We start from the raw sequence: 18978 nt of genomic DNA on the forward strand, positions 1-18978 counted from the left end.
ATGATGACAGTGTAAATAATCCAAAATAATAATTTTCCCCCCAAGAATGCTAGTATTTTCCATCCTTGAGACCTTTATGAAACGACTTAATTTGATGAAATCGAAGTTTATTCACTATGCATTCTCATCAGTTGAGGGCTTTGCCCAGTGATAAGCTAGGCAGATAGATGAAGGAAAAAGAGATTAGTGATTTGCATAATTATTTTACAAATAGATAATTAGTATCTGAATAAATGAGACAAGATTTCACAAATTGCTGTATATGTATATCTGTAGCTAGTCAAAGGCAATTTTGATTTTGAAATCGGTCTCTTTTTGCAGGCAGATTCCTAGTTGTGTATATTTGTTTTTACAAAAGCTTAAATTAAAGCTTTATGAAAATATGACTTTGAAAACACAAATGATTTTTATGAAATAATACCTGGACTTACCAAAGCAAAATTGATGGGAACTTCTTGGCTTTGCTGTGACCCAGAGTATTCTATGTATAGCCTATATCCAATTTAATGAAAAATATTTTTTTAAGGCATCTATCAGAAATGCCTTTGATTTCAAAGCCTGACAATTGAATAGGAAATTTTCTTGAATGCTTTTCTTGTATATGTGTCACTAATGAAAAGGTTAAACTCTTGGTCCTTCATCATGATGCCAGAACTGTAACCAGTAATGCTGCCTTATGTATACTTATGGTTCCTTTCATCTTAGAGGAAATGTAATTAACTATTTAGCAAAGCTGTTTGTGTGTGATTATCTTAACAGCAAGTGCTATGAGCAAATTATTTAAACTAGAGAACCTATTCCTCTTTCATCCTACATCTTTCCAAAGTCCACAACCTATTAAAACCTTGTAGAAATCTAAGGAGTATAAAGAAATCGTGAACGTAGGTTTTCCGTTGAAGAATTCCTTTTTTACCTCTGGTACCTCCTGCCTCGTCCCCAGCCTAAACTTGAAGTAAGAGAATAATTCTAACCACTCTGTATTCCCGCGTGCTACGTACTCACAGGAAACAGACACAGAAAAGTGATGCTACTTTGCTTTGTTCAGGCTGTAAGCAGTTAATTCAGGGGTCCATGGATGACCTGGAAGGAGTGTGCTTCATTTTATATTAGCATTTTTCTGGGGCAAGTCTCCATTATTTTCATCATATTCTCAAAGGAATCAATCACTGAAAAAAGGCTAACAACCATTAACTTAATGGTAGATTAGGGGCTAGAACTGAGACTTCTCAGCTTTGTGAAGTTTTCTTTTTTTTTTTTCCAAGTTTCAGATATTTATTTTATTTTACTTTGTTCAGGTTTCAGATATTTATTTCCCCAAGTTTCAGCTAGTTATTTATAGCTTTGTGGAGTTCTTGATTGTTTTCACTATACCATGAAGTAATGTAATGACTTTTTCAGGTTATGTGGAATATACTTTTATATTTTTACTAAAGAAGTGAATTTAGATAGGTAAAAGTCACTAAAAATATATGTGATGGGTGAATTTACATTTTCCCCTCACAAAATGTTTGTTTGCTTTTTCATTTGAAACCAGTGTTAGTTTATATTTTGAATTTTTGGGAATGCCTACAGCGTTAAGACTTATTATAATACTGTAGAAGTTAGCGATTCATAGAAATTTGGTTTTTAAAAAACAGTGCTTTGTGTAAACTGAGCATTTCATGTTAACCTAATTGAAGTCCTTGGAGTATTGCACAAGTATAGTTTTAATTTTTTTTTTTTAATGTTTATTTTTGAGAGAGACAGCCTGCCTGCGCAAGAACCTGTGTGTGTGTGAGCAGGGGAGGGGCAGAAAGTGAAGGAGACACAGAATCCAAAGCAGGCTTTAGGTTCTGAGTGGTCAGCCCAGAGCCCGACGTGGGGCTCAAACTCACAGACTGTGAGATCATGACCTGAGCTGAAGTCGGATGCTTAACCCACTGAGCTACCCAGGCACCCCTACAAGTGTAACTTAAAAAAAAAAAAAAAAAAGTATGTTTTGCCTGAAGCCATTCACGTTGCTGTACTTGAATTACCGTTTTTAAAAATTTATTTTTATTTATTTATTTATTTTTATGTTTATTTATTTTGAGAGAGAGAGCATGAGCAAGGGAGAGGCAGAGAGAGAGGGAGAGAGAAAGAATCCCAGGCAGGCTCCATGCTGTCAGCACAGAGCCCAACACGGGCTCTATCTCATGAGCAGTGATATCATGACCTGAGCCAAAATCAAGAGGTGAATGCTTAACCAACTGAGCCACCCAGGCATCTTAAATTACCTCTTTTTAAAAAAAATAAAATAAAATCTTGATATAAAAGAACAAATTGTATCTATATTGATCAAGATTATAATAAGTAAGTTACTGGGAATGCATGCTAGATAATAGTCTTAATTGCAAAAGTGACTATTTGAAAGAATGTTATAATCAGAAGAGGATATTAGAAGTACTGTTTTATAAAAAGACTGTGTTAAATCAAAACTAGTAGCTTAATTTTAACTGCCAGAGTTAGGTGTTCTAAGAACAGATACTAGTGGGTATAATGCATTATTATGGTTGGTATAATAATATTATGGTTGGCATAATGCATTATTAGTTGGCATAATGCATTATATGTTATAATATGCACATATGATACCAAAAAATAATTTTTTTGGTCCTTAAAAAAAAGTTGGTGTAAAGGGATGTGAGGAATAAATGATGGAGTTCATTTGTTTATAAAGGCTTAATGTTTCTGTTTTTAGGAAACATTTAGGAAACATTCTTCTGGGCTTAGAAGAGACAGAACATTTGAAGTTTGCAGTTTCTTTTGTATTATCAAATAATTCAAACTTTGGCTTAATTTTTAGTACATTAACATTAGATGAGTTCTTTTATAAGAATTTACAAAACTATTGATCACCAATGTCTTTAACTCTTAGAAAAGCAAACATGTAGCAAATATATATGACTTCATGCAAAATGCTGTTCATGGATAAAGATACAAAATCATCTGGCTTGTAATTCTTTCCTTTAAATAATAAACTTCAAATAGTATCTGCATTGTAAACTAGATATATTCTAAATAAGTTACTATAAAACATTATTCAGTAATACTTGTAGTTGGCCTTTATGAATATCAGTAAACGATATGTCTAACAGATTTTAAAAATAATACTTTTGTAATCAGAAAGAAAGTTAATAATGCTCATTTAGTGAAAATGACCTTTAGAAATTTAAAGACATTTTTCCTTAAGCCCTTAAATCAAAGAGGAAATAAAAAAGTAGAATTATGGATTATTGAAAAAGTAGTAAAATACTACATATAAAAACCTATGGGATATGGCTGAAGCTATACTCTGAGGCAAATGCATAGTCATAAATGCTTTCATTATTAAACATTTTAAAAGGTAAATAAAAATTAAGCATTCAGGACTAGATGTAGCGAGAAAACCCTATCAAAGCAAGAGAGAAGAAGAAATATAAAACCAGAAATTAATAAGTTAGATAATCAAAAACCAGTATTAAATTTGGAAAGCTGGTTTTTCGGAAAGTACTGTCATGTTTTAATAGGATTAGGTGTGGTCTATTTTAAGAAAAGATGAAAAGGTATGAATAGTAAATCAAGTGAGCCATCTAAGTTAAATATTTTGATTTTTTTCTCAATATTTTCTTGAGTCTTGCAAAACTTTTGTTTATAACTACTGCAATTAATTTGGCAAGTGTTTACTTTCCATATAAGCCATTCCAATCAGAAACAATACAGCCAGCAGGTATCTCTTAAGCATTAGTCATTTTTTCCTTTAGAAGATGTTTTTCTTTAGCCATGAGATGTAAAATATCTTAATGTTTGCTATGTCATGTTTTTACCTTAACATAGAAAGGATGCAGAGGGTTTCCATGATCATATTTTTTCTGTAGGTGTAAAATTCTGAAAGTTCACTGTGGGAGAGTGCCTTATTGTGTTCTACTTCAGTTTTGATTCTAAGTGGGTGTTTTTTTCTATTGCTTAATCTTGGAAAAATATATGCTCTCTTCTGGAGGTTCTCAGAGGAGTTTAGTGTGCATTTCCTGCTGTTGTGTGCTTCGTAGTAATGTTTGCCCCTTTCCCCTAAACCAGTCTACTACAGTGCTCTTTCCAGAACATGTACCCCATGCATATTTGTTGAATTTATATAGGCTGTCAGTGATTTGAATGTGTTTGCTTAATATACTCTTTTAAAGAAGGTTTTTATAGTTTCATGTTCTGATAAATTCTTGAGTTTTCTAGATTATTCACATCAAAGAAGTTTTATTATTGACATTTGTTTTAATATATGCTAAATTTAAAAGGAATGTGAAACTGCCTGAGTTTCCCCTCCTCCCCTCCCCGTACAGTTTTCTGGGATTATTATGATTTTTCATTAATTTGGAAAATTCTGAAATAACTTCTGAAAGATAAAGATAATTTTACTTATGTAGATATTTTTTTAAAGCAAATAGTAGTACAGGAATAGACTTTGTGTGGTTTAAACTTATTTTATATTTATATTTACTTTAAGGAGACAACTCCCTGTTATAAAATTTCTGATTTCTAAAAGATAGATCTTTGAAAAATAAAGACTAAAAAACAAATTCAAACTGAGGAATATCATTATATGAAGTAGTTTCGTTTTTTTTTCATTTTTTCATAATGTTTTGTTGTCCACCATGTAGGACATTTTTCTTTGATTTCTATACTAACATAATTGAAATACTGCCAGAATTTGTTGCTTACTTAACATATTGCCTATATGGACGTTATTATGTGGAATTTAAGAGTAGTTCGGGATCATAACATTACTTTTTAGGACTGAGAATAGCAGATGCTTCATTTTAGTGTATGATACTGAAGTCCCCAAAGTCACAACAAACAATTTTTAAGACCATACAGAGTTGTAACTATAGGAGAAAGTTTGCCAGTCTGTTCCTACTAGTGACATCTTCTGTTTGTGCAGCTGTTGACTACAGCAGCTTTTCTTTTTTGCTAAAAACAAAGGATCACTTCAGTGTTTGTGAGTTTTATTGTTGAACTCTGATATTAGAATTGGACTGAGAATAGAAATCATTGCAAACTTTAATATTTAAGGGTATATGAGGTGTATATGTACAGATACCAGTTATAAGTTATACATGCCACATTTTGCAAAGCGGGTTGATAAGTTGATAAAACTCTTATAAAGTAAAATGACACTAAGTATAAAAACTTGTTGCAACTTTTGACAAGCAAGAATTTGAATTTGTTATTACCAGTGTACTTTATGAGTTGGTCTTTGGCAGGAGGTGTCAGGAAACTTGGCGATCTTTAAATTATCTTACTTCTTTCTATTAGTATTTTGTCTTTTTCATATAGAAATTTTATGTAATCATGTTCCTTGTTTTTAAAAAGAGTCTTAATGCCTTCTAATACAGATTTATAAAATTGTTCAGAGAGTTATATGTTCAAAGGACTTTTTGATTTTTCAAAGAAATCCTAAAAATTACATTTTTAGTGTCCTTAAAATGTGATTTAAGTTTTCCCTTTCTTTATGCCTATGCATGAACTATTTAAAGCAGGTTTCCATTATCTGTGCCTTATTGTTGAAAATCAGCTTTCCCCCCCATTTTCGGCCCATTTATTACATTGATATTTTATACCTTACATGAATAATTTTTGAATTCTGATGATTATCACAGTGAAAATTAGTGACTTAGGCTATTTAAGCATTTGAAGGAGTTTTTGCTTCCAATATTGAAATTCAAGAAACCAGCTTCAGCTCATAGATACTGTATTTGTAGTGCAAGTTCTGTCTCTATTTCGGATTTGGTTAATACTATAAAAGTAGATTTTAAAGTTAAATCAGGTAGGAAGGTTATTGAGTTAATACTGCTGTAAATAGTTCAGATTGCTTCTTCCTCTCCACCTTTTTTTTACAAGCATTCTGAATATTTCTGGGGGATTCTTTTTAGAGAATATTTTTTTTTTGAAGAAAAGTTGCCTATTCTATGGAGCATATCAAGTCTTCAGATTTTGTCTTCAGATTTTCTTGGATTTGTTACTGATTTCTTTTGTGAGAAACATGCCTGAAATTTATTCTAGGAGCTCTGCCTTGCTCAGAGCTTCCAATAAATTCCACCCTAGTGGGTTTGTTGGGAAAAAGTTCTAGTTAGGACTGTTGCTTTGTAATTGATTTCAGTGCTTGAAACATTGGATTGCATTTCACTTACTGGTTTCTTAAAGATTTAGTATCTTTTTAGATTGTAATATTTATGTGGTTTTTAACATTCTACTTTTGCAGAATGTGCTTATAGATTTTTTTCTTTTTATAATTAAAAAATTGTTAAACAAATACAGAAGGAAAACTGCATAAAAACAATGTACAGCTTAATGAATTATATATAAAGTGAATGCTTGGTAATTATCACCCAAGTGAGGATATAGAGCTTTGCCAGGCACTCAGAAGCTCTCTAGTGCCTCCTGTGATCACAACTCCCTTTCATAGGAGTAATTTCATATGAGTAATTCCTAACTTCACCTTAGTGGATCTTATTTATTTGTCTTTATAGTTTTGTCACCCACATATTCCTCCTAAAATACTTGAGTTTTTAAAATATATCTTATAAGTTTCTGTAGATTTTTTTATAAGAAACGTTACATGGGAATGCAAGCTGGTGCAGCCACTCTGGAAAACAGTATGGAGGTTCTCAAAAAATTAAAATTAGAACTACCCTAAAGCCCAGCAATTGCACTACTAGGTATTTATCCAAGGGATACAGGTGTGTTCTTTCAAAGGGACATACGTATCCCAATGTTTATAGCAGCACCATCAACAATAGCCAAAGTATGGAAAGAGCCCAGATGTCCACCAGTGGATGAATGGATAAAGAAGATGTGGTGTGTATATATATACAGTGGAGTATTACTTGGCAATCAAAAAGAATGAAATCTGGCCATTTGCAACTATGTGGATAGAACTGGAGGGTATTATGCTAAGTGAGATTAGTCAGAGAAGGACCTGTATCATATGACTTCACTCATATGAGGACTTTAAGAGACAAAACAGATGAACATAAGGGAAGGAAAACAAAAATAATGTAAAAACAGGGAGGGGGACAAAACAGAAGAGACTCTTAAATATGGAGAACAGACAGAGGGTTACTGGAGGGGTTGTGGGAGGGGGGATGGGCTAAATGGGTAAGGGGCATTAAGGAATCTACTCCTGAAATCATTGTTGCACTATATGTGAACTAAGTTGGATATAAATTTAAAAAAATTAAAAAAAAAAGATCTAAAATAAGCTAAAATGGGAGTTCTGGATTCCTTCAGTTTACTCAAGTTATCTACTGGAAAACTGAAATACTCATTCTTTTTCTCTCAGTTTAACTGTGAAAAGTTTTTTGCACTTATGTTAAGTATTTTTTTCATTAATTGTAGACACTTTCCTTCTTTTTTAATTAAACCATACTAATCTAATTTCCTAAAATGGACAGAAATAGTCTATTTTTTAGACTATTCAAACAAGTATAAGGTGATTATCTTCAGAACTCTGTTTAATGATTTTCCCCCTCAACAAAATTAGTTAAAAGCATGTTGTTTTGTCTGAAGAGCTAGTTTTCTTACTGTCAGCCTTATTTTTGGACTCAAGTCTGACTGCCTTACACTCTTTATTGTTTTAACAGCTTTGGTTATGTAAGAAATGATTTCATTAAAATGCAGCAACTTTTGATATGTTTTCTCCTGTTTTATTTGATATCTTTGCCTACCATATTTGGTTATTTTAATTTGACATCGCTGTTCCTTTGGATGTTTTGTAAATACTGAGGAGATCTAATTACTGTTTGTAAACACTGAGTCTTCTATTGTTAAATCGTGAATTAGTATTAAGCTTTTTGCTCATGTATTAATAGTGTGTTTTACTTTCTTTTTGAAGAATGTCAAGCTGTCAGCTGAGGTAGAGCCATTTATTCCTCAGAAGAAAAATCCTGATACATTTATGATCCCTATGGCACTTCCAAATGATAATGGAAATGTTTCTGGTGTAGAACCAACTCCAATTCCAAGCTACCTGATTACTTGTTATCCATTTGTGCAGGAAAACCAGTCCAATAGGTAATTTGTTTATTATTATTTTCTTTTTCATGGGGGTGGGTAGGGAAATACAGCAGTTGGAGAGGCATACTTTTTAATTTTTCCCTTTTCTATTTTTTTTTTTTTTTTAGGTTCAGTATTATTATTTTTTAGTAATCTTTACACCCATCCTGGGGCTCAAATTTACAAGGCCAAGGTTAAGACTTCCATGCCTCACCAACTGGAGCCAGCCAGGCACCCCACCTTTGGTGCCTTTTAAACATTAGCCGTTTCTCTTTTTTAAGAGAAGTAAATAAAACCAAATGATGTAGAAATTTGAAAATTATTAACATAGATTGTTTTCTCAGTCTTTCTAAGAGGGAATGGAGTTTTTGGGGCATATCTTCAATAATAAGTCATTAAAGTTAGTTTGAAATAAATTGGTACAAAGGGAGGAAGAATTTTTCAGAAAGAGATGAGCAGAAACCCTTTTTTTAAGATTAGGTATCTAATCACAATTTCCAGGACAGTCTGGCATGAGAAGAAAATACCAAGGGATAGTCCTTAACATTGAAGCTTTTATGGTTAACATATATTTCTAGGCTCTGATTCTAGTTTAAATTTAGCTTCTGTGCTATAGTCACAGGGTGATTTAGCAGAATGCTTGCAATTCAGATAATGTGTGACCTAGTGGTTAGGGTGTAACTTGTTATAGTCATGATAGCCTTTTTAACCTTGTTTAGACTGAGTGATTAGTACTTCATTGGTGTAGTTCATTTTGTTGCTGTCTAAAAGTACTTTCAGCCTCTTTCGAGTAATATCACACATAGAAAATTAGGCATCTCTAGCATTCTGGGATCAATGGATGATGGGGTAGCTGGGCTCTAGCCTCTGTCCCACCACCCTGAAGGCAAAGGCAATCTAGACCTCTTTAAGCCATCATGTGGCACACTAGTGTGTCAGGGCACATTCTTTCAGATATTCCGAATGTGAGAGATAGGAGACCAAGAACTATTGTATCAGATATTATTAAATATTCCAGTTAATAATCTCTAAAATTATAGTATTGGGGATTGGACAAAGAGTAGGGGATCCTTTTCAATTGAAGTTAGCATTATATCACAAAATTTTGACCTATATTGGGCTGTGTTCGAAGTGACTTATAAGCCAAATGTAATAGTGCTATTTTTGCATTTGATAAAATGGCCAAATGTAAAGTATGATTAATTTTTCTTACTGTACCAAATAATCTTTGAGAATTCATGAGTAAATAAGCCAGCAGATTATTTAAAAATATTTTTTAAATTATGGCAGTGAAAATTTATCCATTGCACTTTGTTGTGGGAGTAGTGAGGAAAAGCTCAATGCTCCACCTCCCCCATGACCCCTCATTCTTCAGCGATCTTCTGTAAGAACTGCTGAGAAATGAAGAATCTTGCTGATGCTTTCTTTGTAGGAATTGCACTAGAGAAAGCTCTAATGTTAGGGATAAGATGGCAGTGGACAGGCTTGCCTCTTCTTTTCTTTCCCTTGGACCTGAAACCTGCTTCCATTGCCACTGGGGGAAGCCTGGAGAAGAGCTTGACTTGGCCAAATGGTTGGGGCAGTATGGAAGAGGAGTAGGAGGCCAGGGACTGAGCTGAAGAATGAGAGGTGGAAGAATCAGATCGCTCACTGTAATGATCACCTTACACAGTGATCACCTTACTCTGCTTTTTGCAGAAGGCTGTCATAGTTAGCATTGGATGGGAAATTTGGACCGCCTTTGTTGGCAGATACAGTGGCTAGGTATTTAACTTCTAGGCAGAAATACCTTGAGGGGGTTGACTTATAAATAAGAACGGTATGTAGTTTTAAAATTTTGGAATGCAATAACACTATCAGGTTGAATTCCTTTATACTGTCATTTAAGTTGTTATTACACATACTTAAAAATCTGTAATTACAGCAAAGAAATTTATAAGATGATAATTTTATCTTTTTTATTATGAGGCCACTGTTCTATACCTTTTTTTTAAAGCAAATTAAATAGATTGTGCTTTAGTATTACTTTTAGACTTGTCAATAGATGTGTTCTGTTTTCATTTGATTTTAACAGACAGTTTCCATTGTATAACAATGATATGCGATGGCAACAGCCCAATCCAAATCCTGCTGGACCATACCTTGCCTACCCCATTATATCTGCTCAGCCACCTGTTTCTACAGAGTATACATATTATCAGCTGATGCCAGCACCATGTGCCCAAGTTATGGGATTCTATCATCCTTTTCCTACACCTTACTCCAACACCTTTCAGGCTGCAAATACTGTAAATACCATAACCACAGAATGCCCTGAGCGTCCAAATCAGCTTGGACAAGTCTTCCCATTGTCCAGTCATCGAAGCAGAAATGGTAACAGAGGACCAGTTGTACCAAAAGTAAGTGACTTCTTTTGATTGGCTTTTATGTTTGATATTTCTGTTGTTAATAATAATGTAAGTAATTGCTACTTGTATTGATTAACCTTTAATGCCGAATTTACTCTAAAACATTTCATTCACTAATATAAAATAGCCAAGGGTAGAGCATTTATAATTTTTCCTGTTTTTTATTGTGCCTTATTCTTAATTGATGATATGATTTACAGTTATCTTCAGGTTCCTTCAGAGAGTTGTAAATAATTATAATACACAAATATTTCCAAATTATTTTAATTTAGTGATAAAATTGCATAGTGCCACCGGTGTTTCTAAGTGGTTAGTTTGGATCCTATGCTAGTGGTATTGAATGACTAATGCACTTCATATATTTCAGTCTTCAGAAATCAGATGATACTGTCTGGTTATCAGATACTATTAAATCCCTTCAACTTCATTGTTTCTATTCTGTGAATTTTTAGTAGCAATAGCACTTTGTTATTCAAGTGTTGCTTTGCTATGTTATTGAACACAGGGTCTCCTAGGGCTGAAGAAAATGATAGATAAATGTGTGAAGCCACTCTTAGTCAAGATCATCCTTTTGACTAAATTAAAAACAAAAAAATGAGGGAGACATGAAGATCTTGAAAACACAGGAGATTTAAGGTTTATTGTAGGTAACTGTTTCTTAACTAAAAGGTTACCTTTATATTGAGGCCTTAATATCAAAGCAAATAAGAAAAACCATGTTTCTTCTCAGCACTTTTTAGCTAATTGAAGGCAGAGTGATTTCTTAGATGCATCTTACGACTGTTTCATTAAGGAGTTGATGCTTTCCTAGATTCCATTAGACCAGCTTCTTCAGTGAAAAGTCTTTGCTGTCCTCTGCCATACTTTTCACACATTAAAATACAAACATGCAGCAGAGGTTGCTTTAAAAAGCTTTTAGTCTTTGTTCATGGAAATACTGGGTCAAGGGAAATACTTTTGGGACTTCTGAAGAATGTAAAATAAAATAGTAGTATATAACTTTTAGATGTTGAAGAAACAATTTCTCAAATTACATTTCTAGCACTTGAATTTAGGAAGTTAAATTCAGAGTTCTGTTATATAAATCACACCTAAGTGATGAATAGTCAGATTAAAAAAGTGAAGGAAAGGATCAGCCTTTTTATATTTTCTTTTTAAGCTCTAAAGCAGAAATTATTTTTGTACTTTTTTGCTATCATGAAAGTAAAATTTATCCCTTGGATAAGCTACTACCCTTTCTGTTACCCTTCTAAATAAAAACTTACAGCCCCTTATATGATATTATATTCCTATTATTTATTACTGATTGAGAAAATATAAAGTGCAAGTAACAGTTAAAAATGAATTAATAATTTATTAGTCATAGTGTTAACGATTATTTGAAAAACAGTATTAAATTGTGTGTACAATACCTTATTTAATATATTATGATTAGCTACAGATAATTTCATTAATTCCTAACATGGTAACCCTCTTTTTCCCCATGGGTTGGGAGCCACTAATTTAGAACATACATTTATGTGTGTTATATAGTGGGTATGTATTTTATACTGTTTATTTAGTACATTGAGTAGGATTTTAAATTATTATTTTTATTTTTTTGGTGCTTAAATCAGCAACAGCTTTTACAACAGCACATAAAAAGCAAAAGGCCACTGGTGAAAAACGTAGCTACTCAGAAAGAGACAAATGCAGCAGGTCCTGATAATCGATCAAAAATTGTGCTTCTGGTAGATGCTTCACAGCAAACTGGTAAGGCAAGGGTTCTTACATATACATCACTGATTTTTATCTGTTGTCATGTATTGACTTTATAATTATGGACTGTACCACTTCTCAGGATTCTAGACTTTCATCCATTTATCCTGCCACTTTGTGAAATTCTCTAGCAAGGATAAAAGCAGTCCATCTTTATAATGTTCTGTCAACTTGCTTCCTGGCTAATGTGCAATTTTGAGTAGGGTTTGAGGTGTCCTTATTCCCTTAGAGTAGTGGAGCATTTCAGAAATCAGAGATAGAATTTTGCAGACATTGTAGGAATTTGAGGACTCATTTTGGCAGAGGTCAAAATTGTATGTTTTTTTTATAACTAGGTTAAAACCCTTTATAAAATATTCTAATATTGTATAGTATCTTTATAGGAAGAACTTGGCAAGTTTTCTATGCCATATTTTAGCATAGATCTGAACCATACCTGTGAGTGGCACCTGTATCCTGTCAAGCAAATAAAAATTTTGAGCTAGTTGGAAATCATTTTGTCCAGGGTTTTTTAGAGGACTAAATAAACATTAAGAAAGCTTTATCCTGGTAAGAGATAAAAGTAATAGTCTTATAATATTCTAGCTATTTTCTAGTTTATATCATTAAATTCCAATTTGTATCTTTGATCTTAGCTTAATAGCTATAGAGTAGATAACTATCTTTTCTCACCCATTGTCTTTGACACTAGTAAAAATTCTTGTTAATGATCCAAGACCAAGAATTAGATCTATTCAAAGGCACATTTACTTTTTACGCCTCTATAATCTCCATATCTGTGCAATTTGGTCTGGCTTAAAATAAATTTATATGCAAATTTATGTATGTTTGTATGCAGGGAAAGGGCAGAGAGAGAAAGAGAGAGAGAGAGAGAGAGAGAGAGAGAGAGAGAGAGAGAATCCCAAGCAGGTTCTGCTCTGTCAGCACAGAGCCCAACTCGGGGCTCAAACTCATGAACTAACTGTGGGATTATGACCTGAGCCATAATCAAGAGTTGGTCGCTTAACTGTCTGAGCCACCCAGGCACCCTGTGCATACTTTCTTTCATTTGGGCTGTACCTTTTCTTTAGACATGAGTTCAGTTATTTTTTTACAATTTCTTAGATCTCTTAGGAGTCAGAAAGGATCTGGGAATCCGTTAAAAAGCAATCTTATTGGTAGTACAGTCATTGTATGTAGTTTGTAGCTCATAAAGCAGTGAGATTAACAGACTAACAAATGCTTGGAGTGGCTTTAGAAAAGGAACACAATGTAACATATTACACAGCTTTCTATGTTGCAGTTGTCCCTAGTCAGAAGGACTTCTACCTGCTTTTAACGCTGGGACTGCTTTAAAAGTCCTTACTTCTTTAGTTTGCTCATTAAGTGACCACAAAGACAGTATTCTGAAGCATAAGAATTAGAAAATGAAAAGATGACCCATTAGCAAAACAAAAAGCAATCTACTGAATGGGAGAAGATATTCGCAAATGATATATCCAGTAGGGACTAATATCCCAAATATTTGCTCAATACCAAAACAAAATAAAACAAAACCCCAGATAATTGACTTAAGTGGACCAGAAGACATGAATGGACATTTTTCCAAAGAAGATATAGGGGTGCCTGGGTGTCTTAGTTGAGCATGTGATCCTTGATTTTGGCTGAGGTCACGATCTCAGGGTTATGGGATCAAGCCCCACATTGGGCTCCTTGCTGAATGTGGAGCCTGCTTAAGATTCTCTCTCCTCTCTCCTCTCTCTCTCTCTCTCCCTCCCTCCCTCCCTCCCTCCTTTTCCCCTCTCCCCTGCTTGCCCCTCTCTCTCTAAAATAAAAAAACAAAACAAAAAACCTCATAACCCCCCAAAACCACAAAACAACCCCCCCCAAAAAACCCAAACCAAAATAAAGAACAAAGCAAAAAGCAAAAACAAAGATATGCAAATGGCCCATAGACACATGAAAAGATGCTCAGCATCACTAATCATCAGGGAAATGCAAATCAAAACCACAGCAAGATATCACCTTACACCTGTCAGAGTGGCTAGAATCAAAAAGACAAATAACTAGTGCACCTGAAGATGTGAAGAAAAAAGAATTCTTATATACTGTTAGTGGGAATGTAAATTTATGCAGAAAATTATAACTTTATAATAGGACATTTAAAAAAAGCAACCTGTTCATATAGGATGATTTGACACTGCAAATGTCATTTTTGCCTAAGTCAGTCTGTAGATTCTGTGTAGTTCTTTTTTTTTTTTAATTTTCTTTTTTCATCCTGTTTATTATTTGTGTCCCATTGCTAGATCACTCTAGAGTACTGATAGAATATAAACTCCAAGAAAGCAATAATTTTAGTTTGTGTTATTCACTTAAATCCCAGGACAGTGGTCAACACATAATTGCTAAGTGAGTGAAAGAATTAATAAGTATAAAAGAATAAATGAATGAATGACAACTCATGAGCTGAGGCTGGAGAGTTAGAGAGAGGCCAGATGATTTAGGGCTCATAAGTCAGGTTAAGTGATTTCGATCTTGTTGTGAATGCAATAAGAAGTCATCAAAGGTTTTTAAGTGGGGAATGATATGGAGACAATAACCCGACTTTCTCCATGGCTCCAGTCAGGATGATGGTTGTGAAGCTAGCAATATAGTTCTAATCAAAATCTCAATAGGAAATTTTGGGAAATTTGACAGACTAATTCTAAAAGGATCATCTGAGAAGAAAAGAACTTTTCTTCTAAATATCAAGACCTATTACATTATCTTAAATCGTTATACAAAAAATACAGTATGCAAAATGCAGCATGTGAAAATTAGAACAGGGGACCCAGAAACAGAGTCATATGTATGTGGAAACACATATGGAAAATGACAGAGATAGCATTACAGATAATGTACAGCCCATGCAAATCTACTTCAGGTGGATTAATGACAAATGGGAAACCACAGTAGAAGAAAATACAGGCAGATATCTTTATGACAGCAGGAAGGGAACTAATTCTGAAATAAATTCTGTCAAAAGTGAGTGAAAGAATTAGCCACAAAACTGGAAAAGATTTTTACCATGCCTGTAAGTGACAGAGTATTAGTATGAAGACATAAAAAATTCGTATGAACAATAAGAAAATGATCCCACATTACTCTCAGGACCCTTGGGACACAGTACCAGGGGGATGAAACAATTTGGCAGGACTGTAGGAATTTTTCCTTTGACCCAATTGTTCCTCTCCTATGAATGTATCCAAAATGGATGTATTTCCCTAAAAAGAAAAGGGACTGTTTGATGAAAGATCCAAATTGCAGTAGCACACTGAAAGCTTCCTAATGTTTAGTAACAGGCAACAAGTCAAGAGGAGTGCAGGACATCCACTCTGGAATAATATGGAGCCTTCTTACATTATAATTATGAAGAACGTATGTGTAATATTAAATAGCACAACTCATATAATTGTATTGATGCTTTGTAAAAATTATAGGCAGAAATGTGGAAAAAGGAAAATTGTTATTTGTTGGGTTGGGAGGAAATTGTAGAAGGTTTTTTTTAATAATGTCTTTTGATTACAATTTGTGAAATACAAAATAAGAGACAACTCACTAGAAAAATTGGTAGAAGTCAAACAGTTCAAAAGTAAAATTAGGTATTTCACAGAAGGGAAAAAATTAGTGGCTAAAAGCATGAGAAAAGATATCAAACCTCATTATTAGGCAAAAAAATACGAATGAAAAACCCACAGTGAGCTGTCTCTCTATATCTAACAGCAAAAATTATGGCCTAGAAGATAGTATCAAGTATTTGTGAATATGTGAATCATTGTGGATATTTATATCCTGCTGTTGGGCTGTAAACTGTTTCAACAGTGTGACTGAAAATGATTTGGCATTACAAAGTAAAGTTGAATATGTGTATCCCATAAGGCCTGGCAGTATTTACTGTAAAAAAAAACTTCGATATTCACACAAACACATTCAAGTATATGTATAAAAATGGTTACAGCACAGGGCACCTGGGTGGCTCAGTAGGTTGAGCATCTTGATTTTGGCTCAGGTCATCATCTCACAGGTTCGTGAGTTGGAATTCCACATCAGGCTCTGCACTGACAGTGTGGAGCCTCTCTAACCACCCCACCCCTAAAAAATAAATAAACATTAAAAAAAAAGAATGGTTACAGCAGTATTACTCAATAATGCAAAACCCCAGAACAGCCCAAGTATCCCATCACTGTTACAAAGAATAAGTAATATATGGTATGGTATATTCATACACGGGCATCCTAGATTTTAATGATATTAATGAATTACAGCCACATGCATTGGAATGTCTAAACTAATGTTGGGGAATGGGGCAGGACTGGGAAGCAAATCGCAAAAGAAAATGGACAGTATAATTTCATTTTTATAAAGCTGAAAGTGCAAAATCACATGATTTATGTTGTAGGAGTGTAAAAATCCATGAAAAAGCTATATTAAAAAGTGAGGAAGTGGTAAATCCAGAATTCCAAATAAATGTAACCCTGGGGGAGGAAGAAGATGCAGTGTTGGTGGGGGCATGCAGTGGACTTCAAAACGATTGGTGATGTTATTTTTCTTAAGTGGGTACTGGTGGTTTGTTTTAATATTTCTGCAACTACTTTATTCTCTTTTCATAATATATGCATGTCGTAACCAACTTGTCTGGAACATCGTATCTTTTGAGCTTTTCAAAAAAGGTTTTGCTTTTTTCCTCCATTTACCAAGTTAGATACCTTCATTTTCTTATGACCTTAATGATAATTTAACAAGAATTTATCAACTTGATCCTCACAAAGTGATGTCACACCTTCCTTGCTTTATAGATTTCCCGTCAGATATTGCTAACAAATCTCTCTCGGAGAGCTCTGCCACAATGCTCTGGAAGTCCAAAGGCAGGAGGAGAAGAGCATCCCATCCCACTGCCGAATCCTCTAGTGAGCAGGGGGCTAGTGAAGCCGACATTGACAGTGATAGTGGCTACTGCAGTCCCAAACACAGTAACAACCAGCCTGCTGCAGGGGCTTTGAGAAATCCGGATTCTAGCACCATGAATGTATGTAACACTGCTTTGATTTCTTTATCAGTCATCTATGTCAATATCTTTGTATCCTCGCTAAAGATTAAGAATCTATTTTCATTAACAATTCCTATAGTAATAGAATGGATCAAAATGTATTCTGTATATTAATATGAATAATATTTATGGATAAATATTTTTTCTAAGATTATGATAAGCATGCTTTACACTAGACTAAGTTATGAAACATTTTGCAAGGCATATGGTGTTGACTCTTAAGCAGAAAATAATTGTCTTTTTTGTTTTTATTTTTAGCATGCGGAATCATCTATATGTACAGGTACTTATTTTTTGCATAGGGTTTTTGCTATACTTTCTTCTTTATCCATGTCAAAGTTTTGCTTTTAAGCATGAAGCTTGCTGATGCTACAAAAATATTAGTAATCTTCCAGAGAGATTCACATAACTTTGAAAGTACAGATGCTGCAAAAAAAAGAAAAAAAAAATTTAGTAATCTTCCAGAGAGATTCACATTACTTTGAAAGTACAGATGAAAATTGAGAAAATGTCAGCCGGAGGTATTCTGCGAGATGGCAATTGTATTACTAAGAACTGGAATACCACTTAAAGTTTGTAGAGAAATTTCCAGTATTAGTTTATAGTGACTGAATTTCAATACATGAAGTTAAGGGATAATTTACGTTTTGGCATTTTTCATAAATAAATACTTTTTTTAAATCTTATTGGTTACAGGTGGTGTAAATTGGTCCAATGTAACTTGCCAGGCAACTCAGAAAAAACCTTGGATGGAAAAAAATCAGACATTTTCTAGAGGTGGAAGGCAGACTGAACAAAGAAATAATTCACAGGTAATTTCAGTTAGGTTGGAGAAATTTGATTAGTGTGAGATGAATTATTGTAAATGGTATAGTGGTCTTGAAGAGCAGTGTCCTTAATTTTTGGAGTTGTGTGTTGAATTATAGTAATAGTAAAATATCATGATATCAACTTTAAAATGGCTTAGCTAATAAAATTAATACTTAAGTAATGAAACAAAATGGCAAAATGTTGACTCTAAGTGGCATGTATATAGTTATATGTTCCGTTTTGTACTTAACTGTATTTAAGAAATATATTTGTATATTTCATATTTTTAAAGGAGAATGAATATCTTCTAGGCATGCTTCATCTGCCATGACTTTTTTACCATTATAAAAAATTTAAAAGCATTTAATGCCATAAATATTGATTATTTGAACTTTAGAACTGTGGTCTTGTTCATACGGCTTTACTTGACCATGAACACCACAAGCTACATGCTCTCTGCTTGTTCTAGTGCCATAGAGATAGCCGCCTCATGCTGTGATGTGGGAGAACAATATCTACCTGGAGTACAGCAGAGCACGTTACATACTGCCACGGATTTTCAGGAACTGTCTTCCTGCGTTGGTTGTATGTGAAATCAGGGAGTTGTTTGTTGGTCAGCATTTTTCTTTTTCAATTTGTAGATAGACTTCCTGGATTCCTTAAATCTAGTTAAGGCATTATGAGTATCCTATGAATACATCTGTGGATGAACTGAAATAAGAGTAAGTTACTAACGGATTAAGTAGACCAAATACTTGCCTGCTCATTTGCTGAAATGAAGTGCTTCATATGCACCCTAATGTCAGGAAAACAAGCAGAATAATACCCTTTTCTCTGTGGTTAGGAGCCACTGTTGTTTGTGGCAGGCATGTGAGGCAGTCTAGCTTTATTTGA

The 18978-nt window shown here is 33.8% G+C and overlaps 1 protein-coding gene across 2 annotated transcripts in view; it reads left to right on the forward strand.

Annotated features, from left to right (window-relative positions):
• Window positions 1-18978, forward strand: part of SECISBP2L (SECIS binding protein 2 like) — a 65558-nt gene that overhangs the window by 983 nt on the left and 45597 nt on the right. For both annotated transcript variants that reach the window (XM_030318230.2, XM_030318231.1), the window contains exons 2-7: window positions 7883-8061; window positions 10118-10442; window positions 12068-12203; window positions 17024-17253; window positions 17533-17557; window positions 17971-18086. In XM_030318230.2, the coding sequence (XP_030174090.1) occupies window positions 7883-8061; window positions 10118-10442; window positions 12068-12203; window positions 17024-17253; window positions 17533-17557; window positions 17971-18086 (1011 nt within the window). The remainder of the gene's footprint in view (window positions 1-7882; window positions 8062-10117; window positions 10443-12067; window positions 12204-17023; window positions 17254-17532; window positions 17558-17970; window positions 18087-18978) is intronic.

This window comes from Lynx canadensis, chromosome B3 (genome assembly GCF_007474595.2).
Source record: "Lynx canadensis isolate LIC74 chromosome B3, mLynCan4.pri.v2, whole genome shotgun sequence".
NCBI lineage: Eukaryota > Metazoa > Chordata > Mammalia > Carnivora > Felidae > Lynx > Lynx canadensis.